Source organism: Anser brachyrhynchus, assembly GCF_964034855.1.
Source record: "Anser brachyrhynchus genome assembly, chromosome: 28".
In the NCBI taxonomy this organism is placed as follows: Eukaryota; Metazoa; Chordata; class Aves; order Anseriformes; family Anatidae; genus Anser; species Anser brachyrhynchus.
The window spans coordinates 2,575,569-2,589,889 of NC_137721.1; the positions used below are offsets into that span (position 1 = coordinate 2,575,569).

The window sequence follows — 14,321 nt, forward strand, 5'->3', positions numbered from 1 at the left end:
GTGCAGTGCTGAGTCCTCTTATCCCTATAAATGTTTATCTTGCGGTCCAGGCTAGGCTTTGTGGCCATCCCAGCCACAGTTTGATGTGGCCACAAAAGCAGTTATGATTTTGGGCTTGAATTATAGTCGTGCCAAGGCATAAGAATTATTTGTAAAGCACTTAGAAATATTTGTGCTCAAACAGAAAGTGCTACTCAACCCCTCCTCCTTAGCAATTGCTCCTTTTCTTTTGCATTTCCCTTCTCGCTTTCAGGTGGCTCATCCAAGTGTGCTGTTATGTGACTCCTCCTAGGGTGTAGTAGACATGCCCTTGCAACCTGGGTGTGCTGTGTTACCAGATGAGACAAATTCCACCCACACTCTATGAGATGCGCTCTCGGATGGATGATTCCATAACCATCCACCATGGGCTTGGAAGAATCATACAGAGATATCTGAGCATCATGAGCAGAGTTAAGATTTCAATTAGAAACTGGAATGAAAGGTGTCTGTTTGTTATTCTTGTGGTGGCACTCCATGCCAGCCAGGAAGAATTTTCGGTCACTCTTATAATTCAATAATCCAAAGTCAATTCACGGAAGTTTTTGCAGATACATCTCAACGTTTTTGATGGTGTTACAATAATATTTATTTATTTATTTTATATAGAAAAAAAGTTATGCTAATTTAGTAAATGTGCTTGCTGATAGTTCACATCAAATAGATGCAAGTGTTCCACAGGGATATTGTCATTTGACATACAAGGAATCTGTGCAGATGTATTCCATGTGTCATGCTAACTTTGCTTTTCAAAGAGCTATTTGTCCCTGAATATTTTTCTGTAATGTATTTGCACTGGCCAAAATCACTGAATGGTTCAGGTCAGTGAAACACACTAAACTTCCATTATATTGGAAAAAGCATAAAGACAGGAATCTAGACCCTGATTTGTGGATCCATATAATTATAAAATTAAAGCATGTGGCTGTCACACTAAATAACATGAGTCAAGAGAAGAACTTTGGGGTGTCAGCAGTATTGATAGATCCTAGTACGTAGCTTTCTCTGCCCTTTCAGGAGAGCAGGATGGATAGGAGAGGGATGCATCTCTAAGAACAATGTGATTCATTTGCAGGTAGCACCATCCCTGTCATCACCCATTTCCAGACGAAGTGAAACCAGGTGTGGTTCAGGCAGGAAGAGGAGACCGGGTGGGTCGTTTGCCCAAAACATGTTCCCTCCTTCCTCCCTTTGTTTCTATTCCTGTTTTTTGTTTATCTGAGTCTTTCACTATCAGTAGCATAAAGGGCGTCTCCATAGGCAGCGCTGGGAAACACTGAGAGAGATCTCAAGGCGTCCCTGGGACAGAGGTTTCTCCAGCCTTCCTGCAAGTGTCACCTGTACAGCCTTACACTGCTGTATTGCAAAAGGTTACCAAGTGCAGGTGGGCAAACTGGAACACAGATTGGAACGTGAGTCTGAAAGTTGTTCAAACTCAGGCATTCAACCTTCAATTCCCCAGAAGGAGCTGGATTTTAGAGGTGAAGAACACGCCTTCTTGAGGATAAAAATAAGCTATTGTAAATTATATCAGTGTGAACACATGAAATACATAGATTCTATTGAAAATAATTTTACTAGTGAATAACTGAAGAACTGAAGACAGGGTGCTAGATCAGAGGAACAGATCTGCTGAAATAAGCACCAATCTTCTGCATCAGCTCAAACTGGACTTGAGTTTGCAGCCCAAGGTTTTCCCAGGGTGATGCACAGTTTCACGTGGTCTTGGAAGGTGAGGATAGAGTTTAATGTGTCTTATATCAGTCATGGGAAAAAATGTGCGTGGGTATGATGGGATAAATTGCACAATGCCCCCTTATTGGGAGATGATTTGGAAAAGTGGTGTGGTGTCCCGGCTATGTCACCATATTCTGTTTATGGATAAACTTCTGAGCAATCTTTGCTCTATGAGGCATTCAGAGAAATAGAGGGGAAATAAAACAATTAAAAGACAGATTCATTGTAGAATGAGGAAAAAAAAATACCTGAAAGGAATTTAGCACTTGAAGATTAATGAGGAAAGGCTTCATACGGCTTTGTCTGTCAGAGTAATGACAAGAACACAGTACTAATCACTGTAGCTGAGCAAAATAATTGCATTATCTGGGGCAGTTACAGGTGGAGTGAATTTTTGTTTGATAATGCATTAGGACATCATACATGAAGAATGTCTCACATCCTCCCGATTGCCTAAGAAAAGACATAAAAGCGCTCATAGTGCTGGGCTGCTCTAACCATTTCTCTTTACCTGCTCTTTGCTGTGGAGGGGTAAGTCTGAGCCTTTTTCCTTACTGTTATTTTGATACTGCTGTAGCAATATAGGACTTTGACACAAAACTATGATTTAAAGAAATGTTTAAAATGTTTGAAGCTTTCTTTCAGCATGAGCTGCTTCCTACTTATTTAGTGGCAGGCTGTAAAAAGACAGGAAAAGAATTTTCAGAGTGGCTGATAGTTTAGGATATGTGAATTTATGTATAGTGAGATGTACTGAATTCCCATGTCCTTCAGCCTGACCATTCTTCCTTTAGGAATCTGCCTTATTTTGTACACATTGACTTGCAATGGTGACTACCAAAAAAAACAAAAAAGTTAACTCCGGCTCTGAAAATGAGCAAGGCAGCCACCATTAGCTATAATGTTTTTTTCTTGTTCCTTGCAATTGTTTCTGAATTAATCTGAAGCCTGTCAGGCACCATATTATGCAGTTGTTACAGTCAGGACATTGTTCCTACTCTTTATTTCCAGCCGTTCATATTATGGGTTTTAGTAGGGCAGGGTGGAGATCCAGAGGAGCTGCAAGGTGATTGCAGGGGAATCCTGATGCAAGCTGTAGCATCTGCAGGGCTCTGGAATAACGCTGTCACTGACAATCAGGCTTGCCCAAATTTTAACTCCGTCTCTCCTGTTACCTCACCAAATGGCTCTGGGCAATGCATTCACTTCTCAGCCTCAGTTACCTCTTCCTCAAAACTGGAAAAACAATGACTTGCCTCATGCAGATGCTGCAATGATTACAGGTGATGCAGAGGATGCTACTACACAAGTGCTAGCTGGTATTGCTGTTCTTTTCTGCAGATATTTATAAAAGAAATGGTCAAGTGTCACAGAATTCAGATGCACAAAGGGATGGCAGAAAAGAGAAATAGTAGGTAGTGGGATAGCTCAAGTACAAATGCACAATTTCTTTGCTCATTAATGATGTTTTTAGGTACCAAATTAGGACCCAGAAGGAACAGAGATTGTTTTGGGAAAGGAAGAGGGCATGAAAAGTAGATGAGACAAGGGACAGCTGAAATCTTCATGTTCCACCTCTTCTCCCTGTCTTTCATTCTTTCTCTTCCTAGCCCAATCTCCATTATTTTGGTTCTTGAACTTTCAGTCTCATGTTGCCTCAATGTTGTGTGTTTCAGATCCGTCTCCATTCCCAGAAGATGTCTTTCTATGGACAGATGATCAGCTCCCGCTGCCTTGCACCCTGTGAGGTGACATGCCCACAGCCAATGGTGAATGCCTGTAGCCAGCCCTGTGTTACATCCTGTGGCGATTCAAGAGCTGTAATCTAGCCACCACCTGTTGTCATGACCTTCCCAGGACCCATCCTCAGCTCCTGCCCTCAGGAGAGCATCGTGGGCAGCTCAGCACCCGCTGGCTTTGGGAGCTCATTTGGATACACGAGCTCTCAGGGTCCCAGGGGCTTCTATGACTCTGGGAGACCGTACACTTATGGGAAGTCATATTCTTCCTATGGGTCCAGTGGCTATGGCGCTGGGAGATACAGATCATGTTAAATGGGCAGTGAATAAAATAAAAGGAGCAATCACTCAGCACGGAGGAAGATGCATCTCCACAAACTCTGTTACTGACATGGCTTTTCTGGGGCATGAGCACCATCTCTGAACACCAGAACTACATGTATTTATCAGGCTAATGATTTAATTTAGTTCTCTGATTATTCTTACCAGTGGCTCCATATAATAACATCCTAGGTATATCAGCAATCTTTGGCTTGTTAAAAGTTGGACAGCACTGTGTAAATCTTCCTCTGCTATGAAAAAGAAAGAGTAATGTATGTGGAATGCACAGCCCTGGAGCAATTCTCTGCTTGAAGTCTTTAATGGGACCCTGGCAATATATTGCCTGTATTTTTCATGCTCCATCACATCTTCTCCTTCTTATTCTCTCATTAAATTGTTCTGCATCAACATTCTGAGCTTTCTGTTCTTTATTTGTCCACCATTCTTTATTTATATACCATTCTGGCTGAGCATCAGTCTTTGTAGCCAGCCGTGACAGTGTTCACATTCTTTCAACAACTAAAGTTGGAGGGTGACCAGGCCTTTCAAGCAGGAGGTAGCGTAATGACTGCCTTCTGCACAAAAGTAATTTCATGCTGGATAAACATGCTTTTGTAACTCATACAACTAAGTTTGAAATTTCCTCCAGGAGAGGTGTGGTTCAATGTGTATTCGTTACATGCTAGCAAAGAAAGTTAAATACACAAGTAATTTTGAAGATCTTCCCTGTGTCTCGCTACTTGCCCAAGCCTCCAACTAAATAACACCTCTTAGATTGGTTTTATGATATTTTCCATTGTTTAAAAATAGCATGTAATAATCTGTGGGTAGAACTTTCCTTTGAATGGCCAACAGGAAATTTTAACTGCATAGTGAATCTTCACTGAAATTCTATGCATTCTTGAAGTTTCTCATTAATACCTCTAAATTCTTGGCAGCTTCAGTTAAAATAAGTAAAAGAAAAAATCTTAAGTCTTCCCTGAAGAGCCATACATATAATTCATGTCAAATACTATTTTCCGTCTCAGGCTTACACCTAAATTTCAACCTACTCATAAATGACTGGATACTGGCCACGTTCAACACTTCCCTTTGTTAAACAGCAGCACAGGTCCAGGCTGCTTAGCATGTCATTTGAAGCTGTTTTTCTAGAGAGACAGTTTGCATACAATTAGCATAGCTATCAGTCATCTGGTGGCCTCCTGCCTGCATAGGGAAGAAGAGAGCATTTGGAGGCATTCACCTCCTACCAATTCTTCTCATGGTTGCAGTACCAGCCAGGGCTCTGAGGGACCAGAGGTCAGACATTGCTCAGCACTCCTGCTGTTCCCTGTGTGAAACAGCAGCAATGCACTGGCAAACCTCACCATGCTCCAGCAGGCTGATTCCGGGAAAAGTCCAGCGTCATGCTTGTGAAATTTCTTTAGGCAGGATCAAGCATGTGGTAATAACTTCAAAGGGTTTGGAGGTGTGACTTCACTTGTAAAAGTACCTGAAATGAGATGAGGCTACAACGAGGTAGCCAGCCAACACCTCTTTCTTGTTAGGATGTGTCTGAAGGCTTTGTCTTGTTTTTATGCTTCCTCTGTCCACAGTGCTCTGTATAATTATTATTGGAGTCACACAGATGCTGTCAAAAAAGCCCACTCATTTGCACAAGTATGCAGAGCACTAAGGCAACCAAATCAGATATTTTTAAGCCACATCACTACAGCATTGATCACTACAAAAGAGTCTCTTTTCTATAATGGTGTCAGCCGACCTGGATGAAGATGCTTCACCTACTATGCTACAGAAAAGACGGGCATGGGAGGCAGAGGCTGGAGTCTATGCTATAAATAGATCATCGGAGTCAGTACTAATTGAACAGTGGACTCTAATGATTTTGAATGGCACTTGAAGACAGAGCACTTCACACCACCATTATTTGGCAGTCCCTTGGAGAGCAGGAGCTACAAAACTGGCATTGCTGATGCTCGTCTGCCAGCCTGAATTTGCATGTTAGGAGCATACACCAAAGCAAAGACAGGACAGTTCTTTAACCACTTTCCATTGTTCTGCTCTGCTCCTGACCATTAGCAATCTGCCACTTCCTAAATGCATAGCAGGCTGCACTTGGATTACACTTGCACCTGGGTGTAATCACAGAAGAACACGATGAAAGATAAGAGGACTAATTTCACTAGCAGCTGGAATGCATCTCAGGTCAGACCACATGCAGACTTGAGATGGGAGGAACACTGTCTGCTGTTTCTGGTGTTCCTGTGGAGGAGTGCTGGGATCCTGACAGTTTGTCAGCTGCTGCAACACAGGGACCACGTCTGACTGAGGTCCCCCACAGGTCTTGGTCAGCCGTGGGAAGTTCAGGCTGGTGGCACTTAGTTCCAGTGACTCAGACTCCTGTTCCTCCTGTCAGTGAAACAAGTAACAACCAGAAATTGGAAGCAATAATAAATGAAATCAGGTCACTGTCTCATCTTGAACTATAGAGGTCACTACACTCTCCTCTCATCTAAATGTGTTTATACCCTAGTACAAAGTAATGTTATCAGTAAATGAGATGCAATTAGAAGTTGATTCATAAAGATGTTGCAAACATAGCCCAAAGAGTGTATCCTTCTCCACACTAAATTACAGCTCAAGACAGATATCTGTGGGAGTAAAACCTCTCATGTTTGATTTAAATAGATGGATTCACTAAATATTTACTCACTACTAGAGCCTGACGGTTTGTTACATGGCTCAGGCTCTCACCAGTGGTAAATGTCCCACAGGTGCAATGGCTTAGCATAGCAGAACCAGAAATGTGCCCTGCTGAATGCCAGCTTCCTTCCAGGGTTTAGACCTGGAGCAATTAGCAAACCGATCACTTACAGTCAACCTTTCACTTCTTTTGCACCTGGAGGATCTGAACTTGAATGTTTCAGATATTTTAAAATGTTCTGTCAGAGAAACCTGAAGAAATGACTCTTTTTTAGCTAATTTTCCCCTTTTACTTAAAAGACAACCTCAGAAGTCATGTCTTGAATCTGTTATATGTCCTCTGTCCCGTATACTATTAGCCATGTAATGCAGCCTTTCAGCTAAAATAATCAGAAGTCCATGGAAACATGTCAGTTTGATTATTTCATTTTCAGAGTTCTATCGTGGGAAAAAAAAAAAAGTAATTGGAATATATTCCATTTTAAACACCAACAAATTGACTAACAAATGGCAGTGAGAATAGTGAACTAGACTACAGGTAAATTTGAATATTAAGACGGAAATTAACATTACCGAAATGCTCTCCATCCTGATGTATGTCAGACAGGAATATTCCACTGTGAGCTCCTTATCCCTGCTATTTTCCTCCTCTTCCTACAGGAGATGAGAGCACCAGTGAAGACCAAACTTGGAGCTAACCAGTGGCATAGAAATCTGGAAGCAGAGACTGTACATTGAATGTTAGATGGGGACATTGGAGAGAATCCAATTCTGGGCTTTACCAAGCATTTCCCATGTTACCTGGGGAGAATGTTAACTAATGTTTTTCTCAGTATGGAAAGCACAGCCTTTAATCTCTGTACAAAAGATGTTTATCTGCTAAAAAGGGAAAAGAGCAAAGCTGCTCATGCTTTGCTTGTCTTGTCAGCTTACTCTGAAAGCCCCTGAGGGCAGGGTTTGGCTTTACTCTTTGTCTGCATAACACTGAACATGCCTCATTTGCAGCTTCATTACAATTAGAATTGGCTATATTACCAACAGCTCAGAAGCTCTGAGTGTCTTCTGTCCCTGATACTTACTGAACTAGTTATTTCTTAGAGGAAACAGGGATTATTCCTCTTTCCTGCTGGGACAGACAGGCTGATGACTACAAGGAGGGATGAGCATTGTATTCGCTGCTTGGGATGTCTGGAGTTAAAGCACTGCTGGGCAATGTCTGGGCTGTAGGTTGAGCATTGTATTTGTGAATCTACAGGTGCAAATTTGCATTTGGAAAGTCCTCTGCTGGACAATAATACCTCAGTGGCATTTGTGGTCATGCTGAACTCAATGTGGAAACCCACAATTATCTATTTGAATGCTCATGGAAAGGCCCCACTGAAATCACATTTAAATAACAAAAGTTAAGATACTACATTATTTCAAGCCATTAACATCTTCAAAGGATGAACAGATCCTCCTCAGGGTGTCGTTATGGAAATGTTTATGACACTGTGTAAATTCAATCTGTACTAAAATGTATTGTAGCAGTAATTCTCTGTTAACAGCTTGGTCCTGCCCATGGCAGAACACCACCCAGAACAGGCGCAAGGGAAACCAGAAGGCTTTCTGTGATGCAACAAAACTTTAATGAGAAACAAATGCCTTTGTTTGCAAAGCAAGATATCACAGAATATGAAAACAAACAAACAAAAAAACTGTTTCCAGACAGTTTCAAAGAATGTTCAACAAATGTCCTGTTTAGAAATATTGCTGTCCTCAGCTGGCTTTCCTCTGTCTGTTGTGCCACTCCTGATGAAGATAGTTGCCATTATGAGGGATGCTTATATTGCATATGCTGCCCCACAATAGTTTTTTAAAAATGGGAAAGCTGGAACTGGTGCCAACAGTGAACAATAAACTAGAAACCGAAGGGAAAACCAAAAGAAGATGAAAGATCAGAAATGCTAAGTGGCAGCAGCTCCACTGCAGGGCTGCCGAAGCGCTGAACCCCCATCCTCAGTGCTCTGCGTTTGGGTCTTCATGCAAGACTTTTCCATGCTCTTCTGCCTTTAGCATGGCCCGCAGCTGCCACGGAGGAGCTGCCTGTAGCGTCGGGAGGAGAAGGGGCTGCAGTACCCACTGCCGAGCGTAGAGAGGGCTGAGCTCCCATAACCGTACTGTGCTCCATATCCCAAAGAGTTCCCGTAACCGTAAGAGCTCCTGGGGCTGTAGAGGCCCCCCAGCCCCAGGGAGCCCCCAAAGGCGGGTGCTCCGGAGGAGCCCACCACGGCTTGCTGGGGGAAGGAGCTGAGGATGGGGCCGGGGAAGGTGACGACAACGGGCGGTGGCTGGATCACGGCCGTGGAGTCAGGGCACTGCCGGACACAGGGCTCGTTGCAGCTGTTGGCGATGGGCTGGGGGCAGGCAATGCTGCTGGTGGTGGGGCACAGGTCGTAGCAGGACATTTCTCTGCAGGGGAGGTGATCCTGAAACACAGAGCACAGGGCTGAGTAAACACAAAGTACAAGTTGTACTGGAGCACAACATTTGGTGCTGGGTTGTTGAGGAACAAGAAAAATGATCGCCTGATGCACAGCCAAAATTGATGAGTTCACAAACTTTTGCATCAATCATCACCGCCTTGATCTTCCCTATTCAGTAATCCCTGCAATTGTATCATCCTCCAAGCCTTCTGAAATTGCTGCTTTCTTCTTTTTTTCTTTCTTTCTCTCTCTTTTTTTTTTTTTTTTAAATTCCCTCCTGGAGGAGCAAAGCATCAGCAGTAAGTATTACTAAAACAGAAGTTCGCCTCCCTGAGCAGTGAAGTTTGAAACCCCAGAGCTGTAAGATCTACACCAGAGCTGACTTCTTCATTGTACCAAATGAGACAGAAGCAGGTTTTGAGTCAGGAAACATGCAATGGAGACATAAACTCAACACTGTTTTAACTGCAGATTTCATGCTCCTTTTCTGGTCCCTGTCTACTTTTAAGCTCTCTGGGATAATTTACTTCCAGTTTTTCCTTTTTAGCTCTAGGTTCCCTTAATCTCTCTAACCCCTGTGGTAAAACCCCAGAAGTATTTGAGCCCAAAGAGAGATGCATATACTTGATATATTATATAAAGTTACTCTGTGAAATATTTCTGTCCACATATTTTTTGTCATAGCTGTACAATTTCATACTGAGTGTGGAGGAAATTGGGAAAATGTAAGCAGCTGATTTCCTTCATCAGATAAAAATCCAGTTTGCAAGCTACCATTTCCACAGAAAGACTGGCTATTTAAGCTTGTGGCTTACCACTGCTTCCAGTAAAAAAGAGGAAATATTTTGTTCATATAATAGCCATGCAATGCAGAGAATCAAAGCATTGAACTCAGTGTATCCAAATAGCAAATCTGGATCTCAATTTGCAAGTGGATGTTTGACAAATACACTGGATCAGACTTCCTACCTTCCTTGCTATTGTCTCTGGGGAAAATAACTAGGGTTTAAAATAAGCAGGATTCAGTTTTTACCTATCTGTATAAACTAAATGCAAGCCAGGATTATTTTGTAATAAAATTCCCATGTAGATAATGCTCTTTACTCAGCTGAGTCCCTGAACAGCTTAGATTATAGCCATGTCTTTCTGATTTAGTTATTAATTGAAGTGGTACAGGAGAATTCTGCATTTTAAAGCTTATGCCTTCCTATATTTTCAATCTGCTAACAGGACAGAAATGCCAAAATATGAATAATGGTGAAATAAAGGCCTCAATCCTTTTTGTGACTCCTAAAACTTGCAAATATACCAAATATACTTTAAAAAAGGGGGGGGGGGGGGGGGGCGCAGGGGGGTATGACACAACAAAATAGTCCTACAAACTTAACATGGTAGTAGGATACTGTATTCTAAGGTCCAGTACAAAAACATTTTGGCATTTAGAAAGAGATGAGACATACCTGATGTAGAGGAGAGTCTGCAGGAGAAGGAGATGAAGTAGGTCTGCGTACCCACTCCTTTTATACAGCTTTTCAGATTGCCTGGGGGGCGCTGAGGCAGTGTACACATGAGGTCATAATCACCAACCAGCCCAAATTTGAAGCATTTAACTTCCCAAAATGATGAAATTGTTGTTGCTTGCTGTTTGCAAAATCACCCTAAATCTCTGAACAGCATGATATGCACATTCCAGCTCCCAGGTCTCTTTCATCTAGAAGCTTAATTGACCAGCTTCTTTGCTGGTATCATTCCACCCTCCTCACTGGCATTGCAAGCAGAATTAAATTGGTTCTATTTATTTAGCACTTCCTTCATTAACTTCCCGTAATGATTTTAATCTGTGCTATAACTTGCTGTCGTATACATGTTTGTATTTAAGCACTTCAGAACTAGGCTATAATCTAATCTACTCACACATTTTGCAATGAAATATTCAGTGAGGTGGAAGACACCTTCTGATCCTGTTCCCGCCTACAGTCACAAAATACAAGAGTGAACCCATACCGACAGAAAGCAATTTTTAAGTGTTTTCTTCCCAGACACACTGGGTAAGTGGCAGCAAAAGCAATGGAATATTATAGCAATGGATTTTTTTTCTTCCTCTTTCTTTCCTGATTAGCAGAACATCACCTGCAGAGTGCATACTCTTGCAGAGCCCAGTTTTGAGTTCCCAGATGTCAAGTGATTTGTCTGAACCACTTATTCAGGCTTCCCTGATATTTGCTGGGGAAGGACAAGAATTGCTGCAGGACAATTCATCCTGATGCTTACCTTACCAGTATTTGTATCATCCTCAAAACATAGCAATTTTGCTTTCATTGACACACAACAAGCTTAAATGAAACACCCAGCATTTAAATGGGGAAGGTTCAATGATATGTATCCCACCCATATTCTGAAATTCTCCCTAATAAAGAGTGCCTTGTTCAACCTCAGATTTCCTTATTTGCTTACGGATCAGTTGTTTGTTAAATAGCATACACTGCAATATTTCTGACAGAAATTATCTTTAAATTATGAGATTCTTCTTCCAGACTTTGAGACAGCCCTGGAGGATCACAAGAACAATAATACTCACAAAGGGTGTTAAATTGCTTTTTTGTGTGTGGTTTTTAAGCACTTCATAAAGCCTCTCTAATGGTTTACGCATGACCTGGTGCGTCATTATTGTAACATAAGTATGTGGTTGTATTCAAGAAGCCCAGCATTTTGAAATTCATTTTTTTGAAATTGTACTGGTCAAGTGGACTCTTCCTGTTCTTTTTACCAGCTCATAATTTCTAACCTTTCGGTTAGAATTCATATTTCGGCTGATTTCTTATTACAAAGTAGGTTTGCATTTATTTGTTTTTATTTGTGTACAGGCTCCTTCAGTGCTGATGTTGCGTGAATTCACAGCCCCTTAGCTGTCTGCATCACAAAGATCTGCAGCACCTGCCTCTGTCCTCATATTTTGAAAGCTTTTCCTAGGACTTTCCAAGTCAAGTTCAGTTGACTGTCTACCTCATTTACCTTTGTTGTGATGAATGGATTTACCTCTCAGATATGAAGAAACAGAACTGGATATTTTGGCAGATAAGGCATGAGTCTGGGTGATTTTAAAAAGTACTTTACAATATTTCTTTTGATTTTTTCCCTGAAAGAGCGCAAGGTGGTCATGTTCAAATGTGAGTTCCAACCTCATGCAAAGATTGTTGATTTCACAAGAAAGACACCACATTTTTCTCAGTTATACTTTATCTAGCATGGGTAAGGAAAGATGGAAAGAAAACCTACATATGAAAGCAGATGTCAATTATGGTTGACATTTGAGCCACCATCATTATGTCAACTATATAAACTAGAGGTAAATAAGTGAAGCCAGCATAATTCCTCCTGTCATTCTAATGGAGTTAGTGGAATGTTACCAGGAATATGAATCTTGCCAATTAAGTGTTAAGATGAAAGAAATATTCGTTTTGTAATTTGCATTTCATGCAGCATGAGAATTTGAATCAAATAATAAACATAAATATTGAGCAAAACTGTTTCATCATTTTGAGGTGAACCATGCATGATAAATGTGGGCTGGTGTTAATGGGAGTCTCAGGTCCTTCAGGGAGTTTGAGGAAGTGTATAGAAGTCCCTCCTCAAAGCTGCCTTGTGATTTGCTTCTCTTGCCTTCTTCTTGGAGCAAAGATATTTTTAGATATCAAACTGTTGGGTTTTATGTAAATTTGAGTTACTCTTCTTTTGTCATTTACAAGGCAGCAATGTTATATGCTGTTTTTTAGGGCTGAACTGGTATTTTTAAAAATCTATTGTCAGGAGCTATCAGCTCTCCACTAGCCCAGATCTTGGGTTATAATCTTCTAAGCAGAAACCAAAACCCCAGACTGCAGTCCTACAAACCACTCTGCACTCCTACACTTCACTCACAGTCAGGTCGAACGGAGGACATGTCCTCTTAGTTTCTTGGTCTTCCAGCTGCCATATCGACTTAGTTTGTATTGAAGAAAGCCAGACATTAAAAGGACACAAGGAAAGCTTCCTTACTCAGTGCAAAAAGGGCCTCCTGGGTGTTAGGAGCCCAGTGAGCCTTTAGGCAGTTCATTCACTGATGGACAGCATCAGGATTTTTGCACTAAATTTCAGACAACATGGAACTGACTTGTATCAGAGAAAAGGCTTAGGATAAGAGCAGCCATCTGTCTGGTGAAGCATGTGGCTTTATATATTCTTGTGTTTCCTCTAAACAATGATTCATTCTTACTTAAAATTTATTTTTCTTAGAAGGCTCATAGAAATCTGAGGAACTACATTGATCTGACAAAGTAGATCTTGGCTGGGTAGCTGCAGTCAGGTGGGATGGATCTGGAATCAAGTCAGTGTTCCTGTGGATACAGGCTGCTGGACCTTACCCATAACCATGAGCTCGAAGCTTTTTGTTGCAGGTGATTTGGGTTATGCTGCAGTTAGACGTTGTCATGTTGTCAGCTGACCAGTCTGTGTCTAGCCCCAGTGCCAGGAGCTGCAATGAGCCGACTGCCCTGACCCGAGGGCAGTGATTCAGCCACCACTCGTTCTCATCACCTTGCCAGACTGGATGCTTAGTTCCTTCCTTCAGGACAGCATAGCGGGATCTTTGTCAGCACCCATCCTTAAGGGCTCCTCTTGTTAAAGGGAACTTTGGTTATGGTGTTCTTTACCACAGCAGATCCTCTCACAGATTTTCAGGACTAGGCAAGTTGTACATGCTTTCTGGCTGTTGTTTTGGTGCTGGATACCATTATGGAAGCTGTGGATCTTGCAAAAGCTGGAAAACCTAGTCAATTTATCAGTGATGACTAGAAAATAAGAACAAATAAAAGGCAGATTAATACCTGGCTTTTTGGCTACTGGGTGCAGAGGAAGTGCAGTATACACTGTCTCTGTAAATGGAGAGTGGAGCTGGACATGCTCAGCAGCTCTTGCATTGCTTTCTTTATATTCTGTCTTCAGTTTCCAGTCAGATGTTCACTGAACACTCCTATGGTATGGTTAGCCATGCTTCTTATTGTAGTAAAATACATAGCCTGAGATCTTTTGGCAGCTGAACCACAGAAAGAAAAACGTCTTGCGTGATAACTATCTGCTTGATCAGGAGACTGTTACATGCCTTACTGATAACAAGAAAAGATAGACCATGTGTGGTACAGAAGACAGAAAATGCGTGGTACGGTATTTTTACTTGGTTTGAGGCTACCAATATAATATTTATATAAATTAAATTTATACTTTATATATATATTACTTAAACAGATCTAAAGAACTCCCAAACCAAGGAACTCAAACAGAT

At 41.6% G+C, this 14,321-nt stretch overlaps 1 protein-coding gene and 2 long non-coding RNA genes across 3 annotated transcripts; 2 read left to right on the plus strand and 1 right to left on the minus strand.

Moving 5' to 3' along the window:
- The first annotated feature begins 1,797 nt into the window (after positions 1-1,797).
- LOC308183660 lies at positions 1,798-4,246 on the plus strand. Its single transcript, XR_013942479.1, has 2 exons — positions 1,798-2,307; positions 3,453-4,246. It is a non-coding gene; the product is annotated as an uncharacterized lncRNA (long non-coding RNA).
- A 2,442-nt stretch (positions 4,247-6,688) lies between these two features.
- Positions 6,689-7,922, plus strand: LOC308183663. Its single transcript, XR_013942482.1, has 2 exons — positions 6,689-7,077; positions 7,200-7,922. It is a non-coding gene; the product is annotated as an uncharacterized lncRNA (long non-coding RNA).
- Positions 7,923-8,144: 222 nt separating this feature from the next.
- On the minus strand, positions 8,145-10,602 carry LOC308183613 (scale keratin-like). Its single transcript, XM_080569827.1, has 2 exons — positions 10,465-10,602; positions 8,145-9,007 (listed from the first exon to the last, which is right to left on the minus strand). Exon 2 carries the CDS (start codon positions 8,984-8,986, stop codon positions 8,591-8,593), a length of 396 nt encoding a protein of 131 aa, XP_080425953.1. The 5' UTR covers positions 8,987-9,007; positions 10,465-10,602; the 3' UTR covers positions 8,145-8,590.
- Between the last annotated feature and the right edge of the window lie 3,719 nt (positions 10,603-14,321).